Consider the following 17,040-nt stretch of genomic DNA (forward strand, 5'->3'; position numbering starts at 1 on the left):
CGGAATACGCCAATCAGAGACTGAGAGTGCTGGCGACCCATGCGTAGCGAGGATTCAGCACAGCGAAAGGAGAACACGATCTCACCACAGGTGATGACTTTCCAGGCCAGAGCAGGCAACCGCCATGTCAGGTTCGACGGCGATGGTCTCTCCATGGGATGCCTCCTCGCCCCCGTTTAGGCGAGGCATCCAAAATCCTCCGTACACGCGGTCGAAAGAAAAGTCGACCGCTCTGAAGCCAAGCCGCGCTCGCGAAGACGTTTCACACAAACGGTTCTGAAGTCTTGACTCCTCTCTTTGTTATCGTGCGTTGTTTCTATTTTCGAACAACCCTCTCACGCCCCCAGAATAGATGTACAAGTGCCGGGGGGAGGGGGGTTTCGAGGCACCCAACGGCCTCCCGATCATTTAGAAAGATACGAGACTTTGGCTTTTTTTGGCACCCGCACTCGTAGACCAGTCACACGCCGCTCACGCGTTGTGTGGACGGACAAAAAAAAAGTACGCCCGTTGTTATCGATGATCGTCGGGAACGTGCCGCTGCGGCGAGGTTGTTCGTTCGCCATCTGGGGAGGCACGGGCTTTGTGGTTTTTGTGCCTGCCACGAGCACCGTTTTGTTATTCATGAGAGGCTGTACTTGCTGAACTGCGGGTGACGCTTGCCACGCGCCGTTTCCCCGTATTTGAAAATCCTTCCGATTCATCACGGCGTGTGGCCAGACAGGAGACGAGCTGAGCGGATTGACGCAGGTGGCGGGTCGCAACAGCGTCGTGACGTTTCGATGTTCCGTGAATGCAAAAGTTGAAGCAACCAAGACGGAGATATCTGCCGCTTGCCCACAACTCACAAGTGCTCGCTGGCGTCGAAGTATTCCTGCGAGTCCTCGTCTTCACTGCAGATGGAAGTAACATCTGACAGCAGGTCATTGACCTGATTGACTAGCGACGACCAAGCAGCCGCAAGATCGGCACTGTAGTCCGCACGCTCTTTGAGCAACTGCAATAAGTAGGTGACCTCAGGATCAGTCGATGGGGTTGACATGCCTTCCCAATTGAGATCCTTGAGCTTGTGCATAGTCGACGAGTTGGCATGTGAGGTTATCAAATGCCAAACGTCGGTGTTGGGAGATAAACATGACCGAACCTCCATCGACAGCGGAGCCAAGATGTCCAGGATCTCATGGCGATTTGAAACAACGCAGTGATGAAGCAAGCTAGTGCCATAGAGGTCGATGATGTCGGCACGCGCTTTGTACTCGAGCAGCACCTTCGCTGCCGCCAGATTGTTGGCGATCGCAGCCCAAGCGAGAGGCGTGAATCCGTCCCTGTCACGGCGGTTTGGATCCGCACCGGCCATGAGCAGCAATCTGCTATGCCGCTCGTCTTTTACGTACGCAACTGCATGGACCAGTGGTGTTTGCTGCCAATTGGACATACTGTCGACCTGCGTAGTCTTCAAGGAGACCAGTAGCTCGATGCAAGCGGGATCCTTGGCCATGCTCGCGTAGTGCAGAGGACCAAGCTGAGAATAGGAGGCAATTGTGGGATCTGCACCGGCGTCCAAAAGAAGCCTCGCAGATACGGGGTCAGATCGTTCGACTGCCATGGACAAGGCGGTGCGGCCGATGCTGTCTTGTGCATTGACGTCGGCGGTCGACTCGGCTAGTTGCTGTGCGAGATCCAACTTGGACAGACCCAGAACGATTTTGTGTAGCACCGTCAGGTCGCGGCGTTCGATGCATTCTGTTTCCGAGAATAGCTCTCTCAGGGACAATTCATCGCTGGCGTTCAGCGTCCTCGACAAGATCTTCGTCCAGGCAGTGTCCGCAGCCGTGCTTTGTGACCTCAACATTAGTATTTCTTTGCTTTTTGGGAACGTCACGTACCATTGAGAGTAGTCCCCCAGAAATGGATCGGCATTCGTCTGAAGTAAAAGCTTGCACGCCTGGATGTGTTGATGATTGATTGCAATCTGGATCGAGCAATTAGCCATCCCAGCCGACAAATAAGAGACATGGAGAGTGGTACATGCAGCGGCGTGACTCCAGACTCGAAGTGAACGTCGTGTGGCGACGCAAGCCCACGCTGGAAAAGCCTCTTCATGCCTTCGACGTCCCCGACTTTAGCAAAGGTAAATATGTCGGCGCTCCCTGGAACGGTTCTTGACACTTTGAGCGAAGCTACAGGCCCTGACAGCGGCGTGACGGTCATCATGAAGGACACTACCTTTGATACAAGCCAAGGTGGGAAGAAATAAGTAACATGAGCCAGCGGAAGCGCCCTCATGTGACAACTCCGTTCGTTGCACGGCGTCTGAAGCAGGGGAATGCCGGAGCAGTTGATGAAAAGAGCGCCGATAAGCTTCTCGAGCATCTTGGGGGTCCGGAGTCGCGTCTCTTGATGACATATGCAACTGCACCATGGTGTGCAAGCAGTGCGGGGGAACTGTGCCGTGCGAATGCCCACGGCCGCAACTGCAGTAAGCTGTGCGGAATCGAACAAAATGGCCCCGTTGTGATGAAAAGCCCGTACGTGGTTTGCGTAGCTATCATCAGCTTCTACGATATCGTTTGGCGTTACAGTAGTAGTTGATACAGCAGCCGAGGAACCGATGGCGGAAGGAGACTGCAGAAGCATATTTTGCATGGACCGTTGATTCTCCAGGACTGTGTGTACAGTTTCCCTCACGGCCGCCCCAGCCTGCATACTGTCTTGAGCCAGCAGAAAGATATCTTCCAGTCGCATTTGCATACGAGTGGAGCTCGACCTGGAGTTGCTCAGCATAGATCAAGACTAAGTCACTGTAGCACTGACATCCCAAATGCAGCTAACGACATTGACAGCTGCTCGCGAAGACGTCGAAATTCATTGTGGAAAGCGGTAACTTTGGAACTAATGTTTACCCAACGAATGACCTTGCTCTTGGTGTCCTTTGTGGCAGTAGACGGGGATTCCCAAGCGGCTATTTGCGCGGCGAGTTGAGACAACTTAGCACAGGTCATGTCGAGAACCTGCAGCAGCGTATGATCTGGCCGCGCTGTTATGCCGCTATTGTGAGCAGCGCGTAACTCTCGCTCCAGATTTTGGAGCAAGAGAGTCACTTCAGTCACATCGTTATTTAGGAGGAGCAACGACGCCTTCGCATGTCTTGCGGCGCGGATCTTCTGCAGAGCGGCCGTTAAAGGCGTCGCAATCGCTATACTTGAAGCAATAATTGACAATGGATCCATGGTTGGAGTGTTTCCTGATTGCCGGGCGTGCTTCTTTCCCAAAGGTCTACATGGCTCGCTTAACTACACTTTGGATTGAACACATAACGGTAGGCAGCACGGAGAGCTCCGAGACTACAAAGTCGTGCGGCCTCTGTTTGCCTACTTTGATATGAGAGGGTAGCTCACGTAGAGTTTTAAGTTGAAGACCTGCATGATAAGGGCGCCAATGAATAGCTCTTGCTGTTCATATGAGCTCAAGACGAGGTGGCAAGACGTGTTCACTGATCATGAAGGTGTGCCGTCTGCCAATCGAATCTCCTCTTGAGCAGACTAAATTTTTTTGCCGCCTATTTCGCTCGTCGCCTCGATGTACGTACCTCGTCCGCACCGCTTACGTTTTGCTCACGCGTACACGCGACAACACGGACATTCGTGGGCCATCACCTTCCGCAGTTGCATAGAATCAGAACGGGCTCTGAAAGATGGCAGTCATGGGACACATCTTAGTCTGAAGGATGCAGAGATCGGGCTTTTTCAAAATATTGACATGACGTATCTTTTTTAAATTTCGGCGCTGTGTATAGAATGAAGTCTGCGCGTGATAGACTAGAAATCGAACCTGTATAGTTCTGCTTCTGATCATAGTTTTACTTTGCGCCATTGGTTGAAACAGGATGAGCCCATTGCAAGAGATGTAGCTGAGAAAGAAACGCTCGTTGCAGCAGTATCAGTTTCCCACAGGACGTCCTGCCTGAAAGTGAAGTAGAAAAAAAAATGAGGGTTCCGGCGCGTTAAAGTTGACTCGGTCTGACTCACTCTCTCGAGTCTGCTTTAACACACCGATTTGAAGCTATCATTTTTTCTGGGCATGGGATTTAACGCTGCGTTCGAAAGAAGAAAAAAAGAAGATTGCTGGCGCAAAGACACAGAACAACGGAGGCCTACAAAATAAAATACGGGGAAAAGAACGAAAAAAAGATATGAACACCGAGCAGAAGCTAGCCTTGATTAAGGAAAATCTTGCCGAGGTGCTAAACCCGGAAATCATCGATGCGGTCTACGCTGAAGGGCGCGATCCTGTGATATACTGGTTGTGAGTTTTTTGTTCCCGATGGAGACGGCTTTGATTGACTTGCCAGACTTCGCTAACGTGTTTGGAAAGAGTTAAACGTTCATGTCCTGGTTGTCTTAAAGAAATGGTCGAACTATTGCTTGTCTTGGTTCTGGTCCTCTGTGCGGTTCAAAAATGATATTATGAGCTTCACATTCTCGAAAACCTAGGGATTCACTACACTGCATATTATTGAATTTTTTTTGAGAGCACTTATCAGATCCTTTGCAGATGTTGAAGGAAGAAACGTCCCAACTAACTGATTTAGGGGAACGGCAACAACTGGTCGACCTCACTGTGGCTACTTCGTATGTGACGAGTCCCATGGTGAAATGGCTAGAGAACTAACTCAGGAATAGGTACCTGCGATAAAAATGCAAGCACATCCCAATATTATCTCTTGCGGCGTCAGCATACTAACTCTTTTGTCAGCGCTCAATTCCTCGAGGCGGGCTGCCACGTGAAAATACTGCTTGCGGACATGTGCGTGTGATACAGCCTCTTTTCTACGAACGTGCCTTCTAACTTTCTACAGCCATGGCTTCCTTGACAGCTTGAAGGCGCCGCTTCCGCTCGTCGAAGCGCGAGCGCAGTACTACAAGCACACCATAACGGCGATGCTTGAGGCAGTCGGCGTACCCACAGAGAAGCTAGAGTTCGTGCTTGGAAGCTCCTACCAGAAAACGGAGAAATATGTCATGTGCGTACAACTTTTGCCCGTGGACTGCCCATTTAGCTGATCAGTACACCAGGGACGTTTACAAGCTGGCCGCACTTACGTCGGAGCATGACGCAAAGAAAGCGGGCGCAGAGGTGCGGGTCTCAGAATCTTACAAAATCTGACATTTGACTGACCTTCCTGCAGGTTGTCAAACAGTCTGACAACGCCCCGCTGAGTGGTCTCCTCTACCCGCTATTACAAGTTCTCGATGAGGAACACTTGGGAGTAGACATACAATTTGGAGGTGTTGATCAACGCAAACTCTTCACAGCCGCCATCGAATGGCTGCCGAAGCTCGGCTACAAGCAGCGAGCGCACCTATTGAACCCGTTGATTCCCGGTCTAGGCATGTATTCTTGGGGGGGACTTTGAAGAACGCGCGACACTAATGTGGAACAGGCGAATCTGGCAAGATGAGCTCAAGCGATGAGAACTCGTAAGGCTGTTCTTCGTTACACACGCATGACGACCACATTGACCAGGTGCAGAAAGATCGATTTGCTCGATGACGAGGCTACGGTCGCTAGGAAAATCAAGAAGGCTCTCGCTGTGCCTAAGCAGCCGCAGGGCAATGTGAGTGCTAGTCTCACTTAACCTACCCCTTCAAGTCTGATGATTTTGATCTACAGGCATTACTCGCATTCACTGAATATGTGCTGCTGCCAGCATCAGGCATTGGCGGCAGAAAGAAGGAGTTTATCGTCGACAGATCACGGGACAACCTCGAGCCGCTCGTCTACACAGACATCAAGCAAATGTACGTGCCTGAAATTGCAGACATTATCTGCCGGACGACCTCCTGCATGCATTCTTTTCTCCTTTTCATTCATCTGCTGACCTCGGTCCCAGGAACGATGACTACGCCGCTGACATTCTCACCCCACAACTGCTCAAACAGGCCGTCACCAAGGGTCTAAACGAGATCCTAGAACCCATACGTAAAAAGTTTGAGGCCGACAAGGAATGGAAAGAATGCGATGCGAGGGCCTATCCGCCTCCAGAGATCGTCAAGAAGGTGAAGAAGGTGAAGAACAAGGGAACCGGCTATCCGGGAGCGAAGAAAGCGGAGGAGAATGCCGAACTGCCCTTGCGGGAGGCGGGTGTGCAGCCAAGCGTGAACGATCCGCCCTCAGCTCCTCAGACGGAGGCGTAAATTTTCGAGATCAGCTGATGCTACTTTGATGTGGGATGAGTTATGATATAAGAAGGGGAAAAAAGGGAAACCTTGTTTGGTGGATCGCAGTCAAGCATGGCTACACGACTAGAGTTGAATAGAAGGGACACGCTCATGTGGATTACATCGTGATACAAATGTATCAGGAAAAGTGTTCTGCTATATTCATTGCATCTGCTAGGTTCACCTGCAGGTTGAGGACGTCAAAATAGTTTAACATGCAGCAGTCCGTTTTCCTTTCAAGACTTGCTTTGACACGTTATAAAAAAAGAGCAGTACTCCGACCCATGCGTTTTCCAAGCCCAGCGTGATAAACAGTGTTCGTAAGGAGTCGTAAAAAGGAAAAATAGAACCGCTGACTTAGGTTTCTTCGCTGGCATTCGTGAGGGAAAGATATGCCGTCCACGCGATTCCAACAAGAGACACGAATGGCTGGCATCACTGTCAGCGGCGGAGCCCTGATAAGCGACGAAAGCGACGGGTACAACTTACAATCTGGAATTGTAGCGGCATGACTCTGAAGTTCAACATCTGCACCGCCGGCCACACGACATAGTTGGCCTTCAGAGTAGGTACGTACACGTCCTGGAACTTCTTCAGCAGCGCGCTGCGTCCACCTCCCTCGGCGAAAGTCATGAAAGTGAAGAAGCATGCCAATCCCACGGGCGCGAACAGAAACTGATCAAATGCCACCCTCTTGAACGCTACGCTCATGCCCTTGCCCTTGACTAATGGGAATGTCCGCGACAGGAAGGAGTACCACTGGTGCTGCAGCGGCGTCATGAGGAAAGGATAGGCAATGAAGCGAGCCAGACGCTCGAAGTCGAAGGGAGGCGGTAGTCTAGGCGAGTCAGGGATGAGTTCTGAAGGTCCCAGAGGATTCTTGCGATCCAGTTCGTGGATCTCGATGGCGACGTAGTCTTCTTGAGCGCTGGGGCCGCCAGGTTTTCGGACTGCCCGTTGACGTATCGCCGTTATGCCCTGAGCGGTCGTGTCTGCGATGCCACCGAGGATCTGTCATATGCTACATTAGTACCTTTGAATGCGTAGAGCCGTGGGTGCATGGGTGAGGGTAGGTATCGTGGTTCGGCGCGTGAAGTACGTACGGCGTTCGTGATCATCGTCGTCAACACTGTGACTTCCAGTAAGCACAAATCCCCGTCCTTCAAATGTGCCAGCATTCTGTACCTGGCCTCGCCGCATAATAAGAATTAAACTTCCTGGTTATCACCGTCACCATGGCGATCTCGATTAGGAAAATGAGCGTATGAAGGAGTGGCTAGGGGTCCGAGAAGTCGTTAGCCTGACTTGTCTCCATCGCGTCGATTGCCCCCACCACAGGCGGAAGAGACATACCACTGTTCCGTAGATGTAACGCGAATTCAGAGTCCACAGCAGGCGGCGTCGTTGCGACTCAAACATAGTTATCATGATGTCCAAGGGGTGCAGAATCGGGTTGCAAGCCCTGCGGCTGCTATGAGCGTTTTGTGACGTAGAGCGGAAGAGGCGGCGCCAAGGGCAGGCGCTGGGAAGCGTATCAAAGCACGCCGGTGTTGTTCTGCGGCGTCGGTTTCAGTATCGCGAAACCTGGTTTATGATATCCCTTTGAATATCGAGAGGGGTTAGTTACGGTGACTTAGGAGAGAGCGAAGGCAGAAGGGGAGAAGTCAGCAGAGGCTTGTGAGGGAGGGTGTACGGTCCAGGATCGTCGCTTGTCTCCGCCTCAGCGTCGGATGGTACAATATGCGATTGGTCACGCAGGTCGCCTTGTTGTAAAGTGGACCACAAAAAGCACACGAGGTCAAACGGGACATGAGGGAATGTATTCTCCTTTGACAAATTATGTGTTTAGTATTCTAATCATACGAGGTATCTCTGAAAGGTCTCTAGTCTTCATCACTGCGGCCTTGTCAACCGTCGCAACTATGACTTCCTACTCTCACCCTTCGAGCAGTCCTCACTCCACGACGTATATATCTGGTAAATCCCGCACGTCCACTGTATCCTGTGTCTGGGAGGTTAGATTCACAACACGCAATGCTTCCAAGTTGAGCACTCCGACTGCAAGAGCCACAAACTTCATCTCTGTCATGAAACAAGCACCAGGTGCCAAAGGTCTGAAACACCAGTTAGGAAAAATTCGGCGCAAAATTGCCGTGAGCGAGACAACCACTTACCCTGTACGCACATCTGGACTCAAGCATATCAGCGACGTAGGTTCCTGCACTGCATTGCGCTGTTCAATATAGATAAGCCGTTCATCGAGTACCGGCTCCGCTAAAGATTTTTTCGTAGACGAATCAGGCTGCTCGCTAGTTTGAATAGATGACCCGGAGTCCTTCTGCCTATGCTTTGCCCAAGGTCTTCGCTTCGGCACAGCTGTGAATGCAAGCCGTTGCATTTTCTCGGACCGATTTATTACGAACAATTCCCACGTGAAGTGCTTGCCAACAGTGACTTTAGGTGGACCAGTGATTGAGATGACTACGCCATTTGTAATTGCTGTCGTGTCGTTTGCTGTATATTGCTCTGGGGGAGTTACGAAGGAATCTGGTCCTAGGGGTTTTGGAGGATCTCTATTTGCACCCGCTCGTGAGCTTGGCCGCGTGGAGGGCAGTTCGATTGGAGTGGCCCAAGTGAATCTTATCTTTGGAATGCACATCTCGGACACAAGGACTGTCCCAGCGATCTCGACATTGAGAGTAGGTAGGTTTCCCCCTAACGAAGAGAGATCCTCCTTGCTGCCTGGCCAGAGTTTGTATAGTAGAGTGACCTGATCGCCAGGCTTGCATTGCATAGGAAGAGGTGAACACATCGTTTCGACCTTGCCTTTCTGCAGGTCGAGCCGCACATGCTCGAGACATACATCGCTTCCAGCGAAGGGTGTGATTTCCAGATCCAGCGACACAATGGTGGCTCTTCGCTCCGTAATCGCTGGGGAATTTGTAAACCTCAGCCTCCACAAGAATGCCGGCGCTGAACGGAACAACCTTCTAGAGCCGCTTCGCAATTTTCTTTGAAGTTCGCTGACCGCAGGAGTCGTCGGGTTTCGGTACATGCCTGATATCAGCAGTTTTGGCTTTACGCCCTTCAACGCGGGATCGCCTGCCAGCGGAGCAAGCAGGTTGATAGGTTGCAGCACTCCGCTTGTTAGGTATTCATCGTCCACAGCCACAAGCTTCGTGTTCTCGACAGGCTTAAGCGATGCGATGGGCGTAAAGTACACGGAGAGTTTATTGATTTTTGATTTTGGTCGAGCTTGGATGGCATGAGTAAACCTGCTTGGCGGATGATACAGGAGGCAGAACTTACATATAGGAACCGTAATCTTCCAGAATATATAAAGATACTGGATTGGGCCCTCGTGACCTTCGCGCTGTACTTCCGTAGCACATATCGTTGGCTCTTCACCTTGATCAATGGCGCCTTGAAAGAGGAGCTCGTTCACAGGCGATGGCTTCTCGTTCTCTCCTGGCTTGACGTGGAGAGTACCATAGGCTCGCGCTTCGAGCGTTATAGCCAGGCGAGCGAGAAACGCCTCCAGAGTTTTTTCATCGAGGAGCCTCGTTCGTAACACCACATGGACAGGCACTTCTTCATCTACGTCGAACAATGAGCTCGTATACTATTTAGACATGTATCATGCGAGACTACCTAGAAGAAGAAACTGCCTCTGCTCAATAAATGGCACGATAGTGTTCTTGTCTTCTAAAATCTCCCCATCCCACGTCTCGAGAAGCTCCTGAACGTTGACTTGAGATGCAGCTGGGACAAAGGCCTCGAGAATTGTGTCATCCACAAAGTCGCTACTGGTCCTGCTGCGGGAATCTTGATCAGCAGCAGCCATTTCTGGATCAAGCTTTTCACATCTAGTTTGCTGATTTAAGTTCTGCTTACGGATCTTCTGCTACCTCGTTTAGGGACAGAACAATGCCAAGCATTGGTGCCTTGTGGCCCAATCACTTTTCGGTCGATCTTCGTCTTTTAGCTTCGCCGCATCTCACTTCCGCATGCGACTCAATTAGTCTCTACGATAACACAGTTTCTACAAGATGAGTGCCGCAGGGCTATGGAGAGAGGCGAAGGCGCCAGATGGTCGCACATACTACTACAATGTGCAAACTAATGCGACCACGTGGGAGAAGCCGGCCGAAATGGTCAGTAGTTTGCACGCGGAGCTTTAACATCTTAAACTAACATGATATCATTAGGGCCAAGTTATCCCTACGCCTGCGAGTGCATGGAGAGTTCATACTGCGCCTGATGGACGCAAATATTATGAAGACACAATCAATAAGAAGACTCAGTGGGAAATGCCGGAAGTGCTCAAGCAAGCTGGCACCCAGCCGCATGCGCAGACTTCTCGTGCTCAAGCTCCGTACGTTTTCTTTCCATGAATTGCAATCTTGTATGCTAACGTATGATAGTACTTTCATCGCTGGTGCCGCTACTACAAAGAATGAATCTAACGAGTACAGACAGCCTGAACGGAGCATGACTGAACGTGTGGCAGGTTTTGGGACCGCTGCGGCAGGTAAGGAGGAGCAATATGCAACTCTGCAAGAAGCAGAATCCGTATTTTTCAAGCTTCTCAAACGTATCGGAGTCGAGTCGCATTGGTCATGGGAGCAGGCCGTTAAAGCCGCAGTAAGAGATCCAGCATACCGAGCCATTCAAGATGCCAAGGATCGTAAAGCTGCGTTTGACAAGTATATTGCGCAAGCACGTGCCGAAGAACAGGAGCGCGAGAAAGAGAGACAAGCGAAACTACGCGAAGAGTTCCTCGAGATGCTGAAATCACATCCCGAGATTACTTACTACACTCGATGGTCTACGGCTCGTCCCATGATCGAAGAAGAGATGGTTTTCAAAGCTGCAAAACATGAAGACGAGCGTATACAGCTGTTCAACGAGTTTAGAGCTGAAGCGTACAAGGAACACATGGAGAAGGAGACAGCCAGCCGCAAGGCCGCTCTCAACAAGCTGAGTGAATTGCTGCCAAAACTGAACATCACACCACTTACTCGTTGGTCTGAAGCACAAGGTCTTATTACATCAAGTGAAGCTTTTGAGAATGACGAGCAACTTCGCGGACTTCCCAAGCTCGAACTGATCAAGGCTTTTGAGTCCTTCCAAAAGGAGGCTGAGCGCGCTCTACACGAGCAGCGACAGGAGGAGAGATTTGCAAAGGCGCGCCGTGAGCGTCAAAATCGAGATGCCTACAACGGTCTTCTTCGTGAGCTCCGAAATGCCGGCAAGATCAAAGCTAACACAAAGTGGTCCGACATCCAACCCTTGATTGAGGACGATCCTCGCTATGATGCTATGCTCGGCCAGAGTGGTTCTACTCCTCTAGAATTGTTTTGGGATGTTGTGGAGGAAGAAGACCGTGAATTACGTGCTAAGCGCAATGTTGTCTATGACGTGCTCGAGGTATGTAGAACGCTCGATACTACCCGTTGCGAATGGTCGTTAATTATTTCCAGGCTGAACGATATGAAATGACCACCAAGACCTCTTTCGATGAATTCAGGTCCGTAATGCAAGCTGATTCAACTACAGCGTCCTATGATAAGGACACCCTTCGTATGATTTATGATCGCTTGATTGCCAAAGTGCAGGAGCGGGAGGAGAAAGAGCGTCACAAGAATGAGCGTCATTACCGTCGCGAGATGGATGATCTACGCTCGCGTTTAAAGCGACTTGATCCACCTGTGCGTGTCGACGACTCTTGGGAGCAGGTACGTCCGCGACTTGAGAAATATGACGAGTATAAGGCTCTAGACTCAGACGACTTGCGCCGCTCTGCATTTGACAAGTTCATTCGCCGCTTGAAGGAACGGGAGGAAGATGACAAGAGGGAGAGGGAAAGGGATCATCGAAATGGCCACTCAAAGCGTCATCGTACAGCCACGCCAGAAGTAGATGCTTACGAGGCGGAGCGGCGCAAAGCGCAGGCACTCCGTGAGCGTAGTTACAACAAGCGAACTATCCCCGGTGTTTCACCCCCTCCTCGAAGCAGAGACTGGGACGGTGATCGCTACGACGGACGTGAAGGGCGCGAGAGCCGCAAGGTAAGTGGCAACCACTACGAGCGTGACAGGCGCGATCGCGAAGCCGAACGAGAACGCTTGTATCTCAGCCGTGCGGATCCGAAAGACCGAACCGCAGTGCTCGACTACGACCTCGATGAGCGTCCGAGCAGCGGCTCGCGGCGCAGAAGGGACAGCGATCAGGACAGCACGCGTAGCAGTAAGGTCAGTAGCATCAATCCGTACAAGCGACCAAGGTTGCACTATGAAGACTACGACGATGGGAGACTGAGCCCAGTTCAGCGCCTCAAGCGGTACGATCGCGATACGCTCAGCCCACGCGAGTCGCGTGACTCGAGGAGGTCAAGGACGCCTGTTAAGGCGCCAGAGCCGGATGCGGGGTACCACTCGGGCAGCGAGGAGGGCGAAATAGAAGAAGACTAGACGTGGTGCGTGACGCACAAGGACATTTCAGACAGAATCGAGAGGAGATTTTGACCGCACTATGTACGCCCCTTGCCTTGATTCGAGGACATTATGGCTAATAGACTCTTTTAACTCCTTTTTTTATCCGATGAATGACTGGCAAAGGCAAGCAGCGGCAAGGGAAAAAGTGAAGGCGTGGTGCTTGCCCTCCCATCTGGTTTATCTTGCGGTATGTAGCTTTCCATTCTTCTTAGCATGCAGAAAAGTTTGAATTCGTTTGTTCGTGCTGCCTGAGTTTGAATTTCGCGTGCATCGCGTGCGTGCGTGTGAGTGTGTGTAGAGAACCAATCCCGTTATCTCGCTGGCCTAGCAGCCCCAGAGGCGCTCCGTCACGTCAGCACTCGACCGCTGCGACAAGTCATGTCTGCTGCGTGCTCACAGCGGAACGTCGCTATGCGGTACAAGCTAGTGTCCGAACATCCAGCATTTATCATCTCTCTTGCTCAGGTGCAGCCACCAGCAGGACCCGGGAACTGCTCCAAAGGTCCAGCCAGGTCCTGTCTGTTTAAGACCTCCGCAAGCAAGAGGCTTCCTTTCATGCATTTACACGTGACGCGCAGCGTGAGCGCTAAAGGGTTATCAATGTGCTACTACATTCTTTTTCTCTGCGGGGAGTAAGGAGAGAAACACCGGTTTTCAAGACCAGGTCGCTAAGAGGGTCACACCGCGACCGCCCTAGCATATCTGCGTGGCATTTCGGCGGAGAGGGTGCAAATAACTAGACTTGTTCAATTTTAATGTTAGTCCTCGCAGGGTGCGAGATGAGATTCTGTTTTTCTATCTACTTGCGGTCCGTTCAGATGGCAAACAGACGGGGTCCAGATCCGTCCTTGATATTTTTTTGTCTGATCGTGAGACGTGATGACTGCTGTGGCGATCACCTTATCTTGACCCGTTCAGCGCACAGCTCTTCTTGGTCTGTGTCCTCGAAAACCATCGGACGGCAGAAGATGTTCGCTGCGACAGGAGGTAGACGCGCCACACTTCTCCCTTGTCATCTTCGTCGTCGTCTTCCGCAGCGACGGCCTCCTCGTCGGGAAGCCCAGCTTGGCGGCGAGGTCGAGCGGCTGCACCGCCCAAGCTCATACCGAGCAGGTTAGGAGCCCGTCTCTTCCCATGTTGTTGACGGCGTCGGCGGCGGTCCCTTTTCTTCTCCCTATCATATTTGCCATGACCGTTTCCATCGTTGCGTTCACCCTTGGCGTTAACAAAAATAACCTCAACTTTCATCTTCCAAGAAGAAGAAGTTGCCGTTCAACTTCTGCTCCTGATCCAGCTGCGAGTTCAACTTGTTAATGCGTGGCCGGTACGAGACCGGATCGCGGCGGAAGGTGACATCCAAGTTCTTCAGGAAACGGTTACAACCTGTCTGCAGGCTCTCGGGCGAGTTGGCGCGGGCGTCCTTGCCGGGTTGGCCATCGAACACGATGACGCGGTCTGCAAGGTATGTAGCCATGATGAAGTCGTGTTCGACGACGAAAGCGGTTTTCTTGGCGTGCATGATGAAGCGCTTGATCACGCGTGCGGCGATGATACGCTGTTCTGAGTCAAGGTAGGCCGAAGGTTCGTCAATAACGTAGATGTCTGCAGGCATGCCCAAAGCAAGCACGATGGCAACACGCTGCAATTCACCGCCAGACAAGTTTTGCACCTCCTGATCGATGAAGTCATCGATCTTGAGCGGCTTATACACGTCGGTCTGGAACTGGGGCGACAGGAACGAAGCCTTGATCTTCTTGAAGAACAGCTGGCGAACGGTGCCCTGGAATTTGGGGTTGATCTTCTGAGGCTTCATGCTAATGTTAAGCGGAGGCATCTTTTTGGTGCCATCGGGTTTTTCGGCACCAGCAAGCATGCGACAGAACGTCGTCTTGCCTGTTCCATTTTCACCCATCATGACAATGATCTCCGAATTGGTGAATTCACCCTTCTCAACTTTGAGATGGAAGTCGCCAAGAGTCTTCTCTAGTGTCGGATACGAGTAGGCGCGCGACGCGTCAACGGCGTATTCTTCTCCAGCCTCGCCGATGCGGAACTGCAAAGACTCCTCACGGAAGCGCAGATTCTCGGTAGGAATGTGACCGTCGAGGAAGATGTTGATGCCTTCTCGGACAGAGGCAGGCAGCGATACAACACCGTATACGGCCGGCTTGCCGTACAGCACGCAAACAAAGTCAGAAAGGTAATCTAGAATGGACAAGTCGTGTTCGACGACAATGACATAGTCATCAGGATGCAACAGGCTGCGGATCATGCGGCCGGCATTGAGACGTTGTTTGACATCCAAGAAGGACGAGGGCTCGTCGAACATATAGACGTCGGCTTTCTGGACACATACGGTGCCGATGGCAAAACGTTGCAGCTCTCCACCGGATAGGAGCTTGACATCTCGGTCGTAGAGCTGGAACAACCATGTCAGTTCATCGTTGCAAAATTATTGGTGTGTGTGTTTGAGGGTGATGTGATGCTTACATGGCGAAGTTCAAGCACGTCGATGATCTCGTCAAAGTTATCGTTCGCAGAGCGGCTCTTGACAAGCTCGCCTACGGCAGTCACAGGCCCCTTGATAGCCTTGGGGATCTGATCCACATACTGTGGCTTCACAACGGCATGCAAATTGTCCTCGAGCACCTTGGTGAAGTAGTTCTGAAGCTCGTTACCACGGAAATCTATTTGCACGTGCAAAGTTAGTGTGCCGGATCTACTGAGCTCTTCTTGACACAAAAGGTTGCGTTATTGCGAGGTAAGAGTTTGGTCGTGCTTACATCTCAGAATCTCCTGCCAGTCGGGCGGATTGTCGTACCGACCCAAGTTGGGCTTGAGCTTGCCGGACAGAATCTTCAAGGCGGTAGACTTGCCAATACCGTTCGTACCGACTAAGCCAAGGACTTGGCCCGGTCGTGGGGTCGGCAGTCTATGCAGCTTGAACGAGTTGGCGCTGTATCTGTGTGTGACCTGGGACCTAGTGCGGAGAGACTGGTAAATTCTTGCTCTGATACAGATTTCATCCCGCGAAGGGCAAGAAGACTTACTCAAGGTTCGTGGGCAGGTTGATGATGGTGATAGCATCAAAGGGACACTTCTTTGGGCAGATACCGCAACCGATGCAGAGGGACTCGCTTATAAAGGCGATCTTTGAGTCTGCCGTTACCTCAATGCACAGCTTTCCTGTGCGGACGACAGGCTAGAATTGGGAAAAATGTTAGTATGCACGTGTGTGCGCAGAGATTTTGAGCGTGGTGTAGTTCATCTTCCGACCATGCTCGGTTCCTGCCTCGTCATAGCACAAGCACAACCTGAACACAGATATTGTCATGTTCTAGTCTTCTCGTCGATACACTGGCGAGACAGGGCTTCAGCTCTGCCGCCTGATCACTCTGTGCAGGCCTTGTAAGGTGACGAGTTGGATCTGGCATGAAGCGAGCATGGTTGGTAGGAAGGCGGGATCATATGTGGAATTAAAAGCCCAGAACGTACGCATGATTTCTTGCATTCTTGACGACCTAAGAGCAGCACGTCGGTCAGCCCTGGGACTCTGGCGATACATATGCAGAAGGGGTTCTGACTGACATTTTTTAGGTTTGCACTTGTCGCTGTTGACGATCTAAATTGTAGAGATGAGAGTCAGACTTGGGAGAACAGCAGCCATTTTGGCGGAGGTGCAGAGTGCCTAGACATACAGCGATTCTGGTAAGTTTGTCCGCCATTTTGACTGCAAGCTCAAAGTGCTGCTCGTCACTGTCGGAGGGTGTTGGTGGTACGGTGGGTGACAGAGCACAATTTCGAAAAAGTGGGATGGGGGGTAAGTACGGGTACGTAAGGGTGGGTAAGGCAGGGACACTGGGCTAGGCTGGGCTGGCGGGAAAGGCAGCACTACCTCGCTGTTGGCGTGCCGCAGCGACGAGGCCAACCGAATGGCCAGTCCAGTACTGAGAGCGAACTCTTCGTTCACGAGGGAGAAGCTGTACAAGGCAGAGGAGGAGGAAGTCAGACTTGGTCAGAACGCGTGCTCGAAGCGCAGCAGGATCTTTTTGGTTGTTGTGAATTCCAAGCCGACTGTGGGTGTGTGTGCTGTGTGCGCTGTGGTTTGCTGTGGTTGGTTAGTAACGACAATTTGGCTGGCCCTGATTGGTGGGCGTGTTTCTCCCCAAAACGAGCCCGCGGCAAGCGTGGGCCAGAGTCCGCTGTACGGACAGCAGCTCAGGACTCATGAGTGTGTGAGTCCACTATAGTGTAGGGCTCCATGTTGAATTGTCCCTTTCCATGAGCACCGTCGTATGCACGCCACGCAAAGTACTGTGATA

At 51.6% G+C, this 17,040-nt stretch overlaps 6 protein-coding genes across 6 annotated transcripts; 2 read left to right on the plus strand and 4 right to left on the minus strand.

Annotated features, from left to right (window-relative positions):
- Nucleotides 1-779: 779 nt before the first annotated feature.
- On the minus strand, nt 780-3,230 carry PV09_07344 (uncharacterized protein; the record flags this gene model as incomplete). Its single annotated transcript, XM_016361101.1, has 3 exons — nt 780-1,972; nt 2,029-2,767; nt 2,815-3,230. 3 exons carry the CDS (start codon nt 3,228-3,230, stop codon nt 845-847), a joined length of 2,283 nt encoding a protein of 760 aa, XP_016211177.1. The 3' UTR covers nt 780-844.
- Nucleotides 3,231-4,100: 870 nt separating this feature from the next.
- On the plus strand, nt 4,101-6,503 carry PV09_07345 (tyrosine-tRNA ligase). Its single transcript, XM_016361102.1, has 11 exons — nt 4,101-4,302; nt 4,592-4,631; nt 4,683-4,699; nt 4,756-4,806; nt 4,859-5,023; nt 5,076-5,136; nt 5,189-5,390; nt 5,444-5,480; nt 5,533-5,617; nt 5,674-5,801; nt 5,894-6,503. The coding sequence occupies exons 1-11, from the start codon at nt 4,193-4,195 to the stop codon at nt 6,195-6,197; spliced, it is 1,200 nt and encodes a 399-aa protein (XP_016211178.1). The 5' UTR covers nt 4,101-4,192; the 3' UTR covers nt 6,198-6,503.
- Nucleotides 6,504-6,578: 75 nt separating this feature from the next.
- PV09_07346 (uncharacterized protein) lies at nt 6,579-7,649 on the minus strand (the record flags this gene model as incomplete). The annotated part of the gene is made up of 5 exons (XM_016361103.1): nt 6,579-6,650; nt 6,711-7,232; nt 7,325-7,350; nt 7,407-7,497; nt 7,575-7,649. 5 exons carry the CDS (start codon nt 7,647-7,649, stop codon nt 6,579-6,581), a joined length of 786 nt encoding a protein of 261 aa, XP_016211179.1.
- Nucleotides 7,650-8,031: 382 nt separating this feature from the next.
- Nucleotides 8,032-10,096, minus strand: PV09_07347 (uncharacterized protein). The gene is made up of 4 exons (XM_016361104.1): nt 9,873-10,096; nt 9,531-9,818; nt 8,396-9,476; nt 8,032-8,335 (listed from the first exon to the last, which is right to left on the minus strand). The coding sequence occupies exons 1-4, from the start codon at nt 10,063-10,065 to the stop codon at nt 8,176-8,178; spliced, it is 1,722 nt and encodes a 573-aa protein (XP_016211180.1). The 5' UTR covers nt 10,066-10,096; the 3' UTR covers nt 8,032-8,175.
- A 138-nt stretch (nt 10,097-10,234) lies between these two features.
- PV09_07348 (uncharacterized protein) lies at nt 10,235-12,987 on the plus strand. The gene is made up of 5 exons (XM_016361105.1): nt 10,235-10,375; nt 10,430-10,596; nt 10,646-11,651; nt 11,705-12,475; nt 12,554-12,987. The coding sequence occupies exons 1-5, from the start codon at nt 10,271-10,273 to the stop codon at nt 12,692-12,694; spliced, it is 2,190 nt and encodes a 729-aa protein (XP_016211181.1). The 5' UTR covers nt 10,235-10,270; the 3' UTR covers nt 12,695-12,987.
- Nucleotides 12,761-16,790, minus strand: PV09_07349 (translation initiation factor RLI1). The gene is made up of 7 exons (XM_016361106.1): nt 16,417-16,790; nt 16,307-16,340; nt 16,214-16,239; nt 15,769-15,920; nt 15,502-15,698; nt 15,209-15,405; nt 12,761-15,137 (listed from the first exon to the last, which is right to left on the minus strand). Exons 1-7 carry the CDS (start codon nt 16,441-16,443, stop codon nt 13,956-13,958), a joined length of 1,815 nt encoding a protein of 604 aa, XP_016211182.1. The 5' UTR covers nt 16,444-16,790; the 3' UTR covers nt 12,761-13,955.
- Between the last annotated feature and the right edge of the window lie 250 nt (nt 16,791-17,040).

Source organism: Verruconis gallopava (genome assembly GCF_000836295.1).
Source record: "Verruconis gallopava strain CBS 43764 unplaced genomic scaffold supercont1.28, whole genome shotgun sequence".
Taxonomy (NCBI): domain Eukaryota; kingdom Fungi; phylum Ascomycota; class Dothideomycetes; order Venturiales; family Sympoventuriaceae; genus Verruconis; species Verruconis gallopava.

What these genes read in the sequence shown, in the direction of transcription:
- PV09_07348 (XM_016361105.1), top strand. Translation starts at nt 10,271, where the DNA reads ATGAGTGCCGCAGGGCTATGGAGAGAGGCGAAGGCGCCAGATGGTCGC. An exon ending in TTGTCTATGACGTGCTCGAG is followed by an intron (nt 11,652 to 11,704) that starts GTATGTAGAACG and finishes AATTATTTCCAG; the next exon opens with GCTGAACGATATGAAATGAC. An exon ending in ACAGCACGCGTAGCAGTAAG is followed by an intron (nt 12,476 to 12,553) that starts GTCAGTAGCATC and finishes AGCCCAGTTCAG; the next exon opens with CGCCTCAAGCGGTACGATCG.
- PV09_07349 (XM_016361106.1), bottom strand. Translation starts at nt 16,443, where the DNA reads ATGGCGGACAAACTTACCAGAATCGCT. An exon ending in ACAAACTTACCAGAATCGCT is followed by an intron (nt 16,341 to 16,416) that starts GTATGTCTAGGC and finishes TCTACAATTTAG; the next exon opens with ATCGTCAACAGCGACAAGTG. An exon ending in CTGGCAGGAGATTCTGAGAT is followed by an intron (nt 15,406 to 15,501) that starts GTAAGCACGACC and finishes ACGTGCAAATAG; the next exon opens with ATTTCCGTGGTAACGAGCTT.
- PV09_07347 (XM_016361104.1), bottom strand. Translation starts at nt 10,065, where the DNA reads ATGGCTGCTGCTGATCAAGATTCCCGCAGCAGGACCAGTAGCGACTTT. An exon ending in GAGGCAGTTTCTTCTTCTAG is followed by an intron (nt 9,819 to 9,872) that starts GTAGTCTCGCAT and finishes TGTTCGACGTAG; the next exon opens with ATGAAGAAGTGCCTGTCCAT. An exon ending in GAAGATTACGGTTCCTATAT is followed by an intron (nt 9,477 to 9,530) that starts GTAAGTTCTGCC and finishes ATGCCATCCAAG; the next exon opens with CTCGACCAAAATCAAAAATC.
- PV09_07345 (XM_016361102.1), top strand. Translation starts at nt 4,193, where the DNA reads ATGAACACCGAGCAGAAGCTAGCCTTGATTAAGGAAAATCTTGCCGAG. An exon ending in CGCGATCCTGTGATATACTG is followed by an intron (nt 4,303 to 4,591) that starts GTTGTGAGTTTT and finishes TAACTGATTTAG; the next exon opens with GGGAACGGCAACAACTGGTC. An exon ending in CTAAGCAGCCGCAGGGCAAT is followed by an intron (nt 5,618 to 5,673) that starts GTGAGTGCTAGT and finishes TTTGATCTACAG; the next exon opens with GCATTACTCGCATTCACTGA.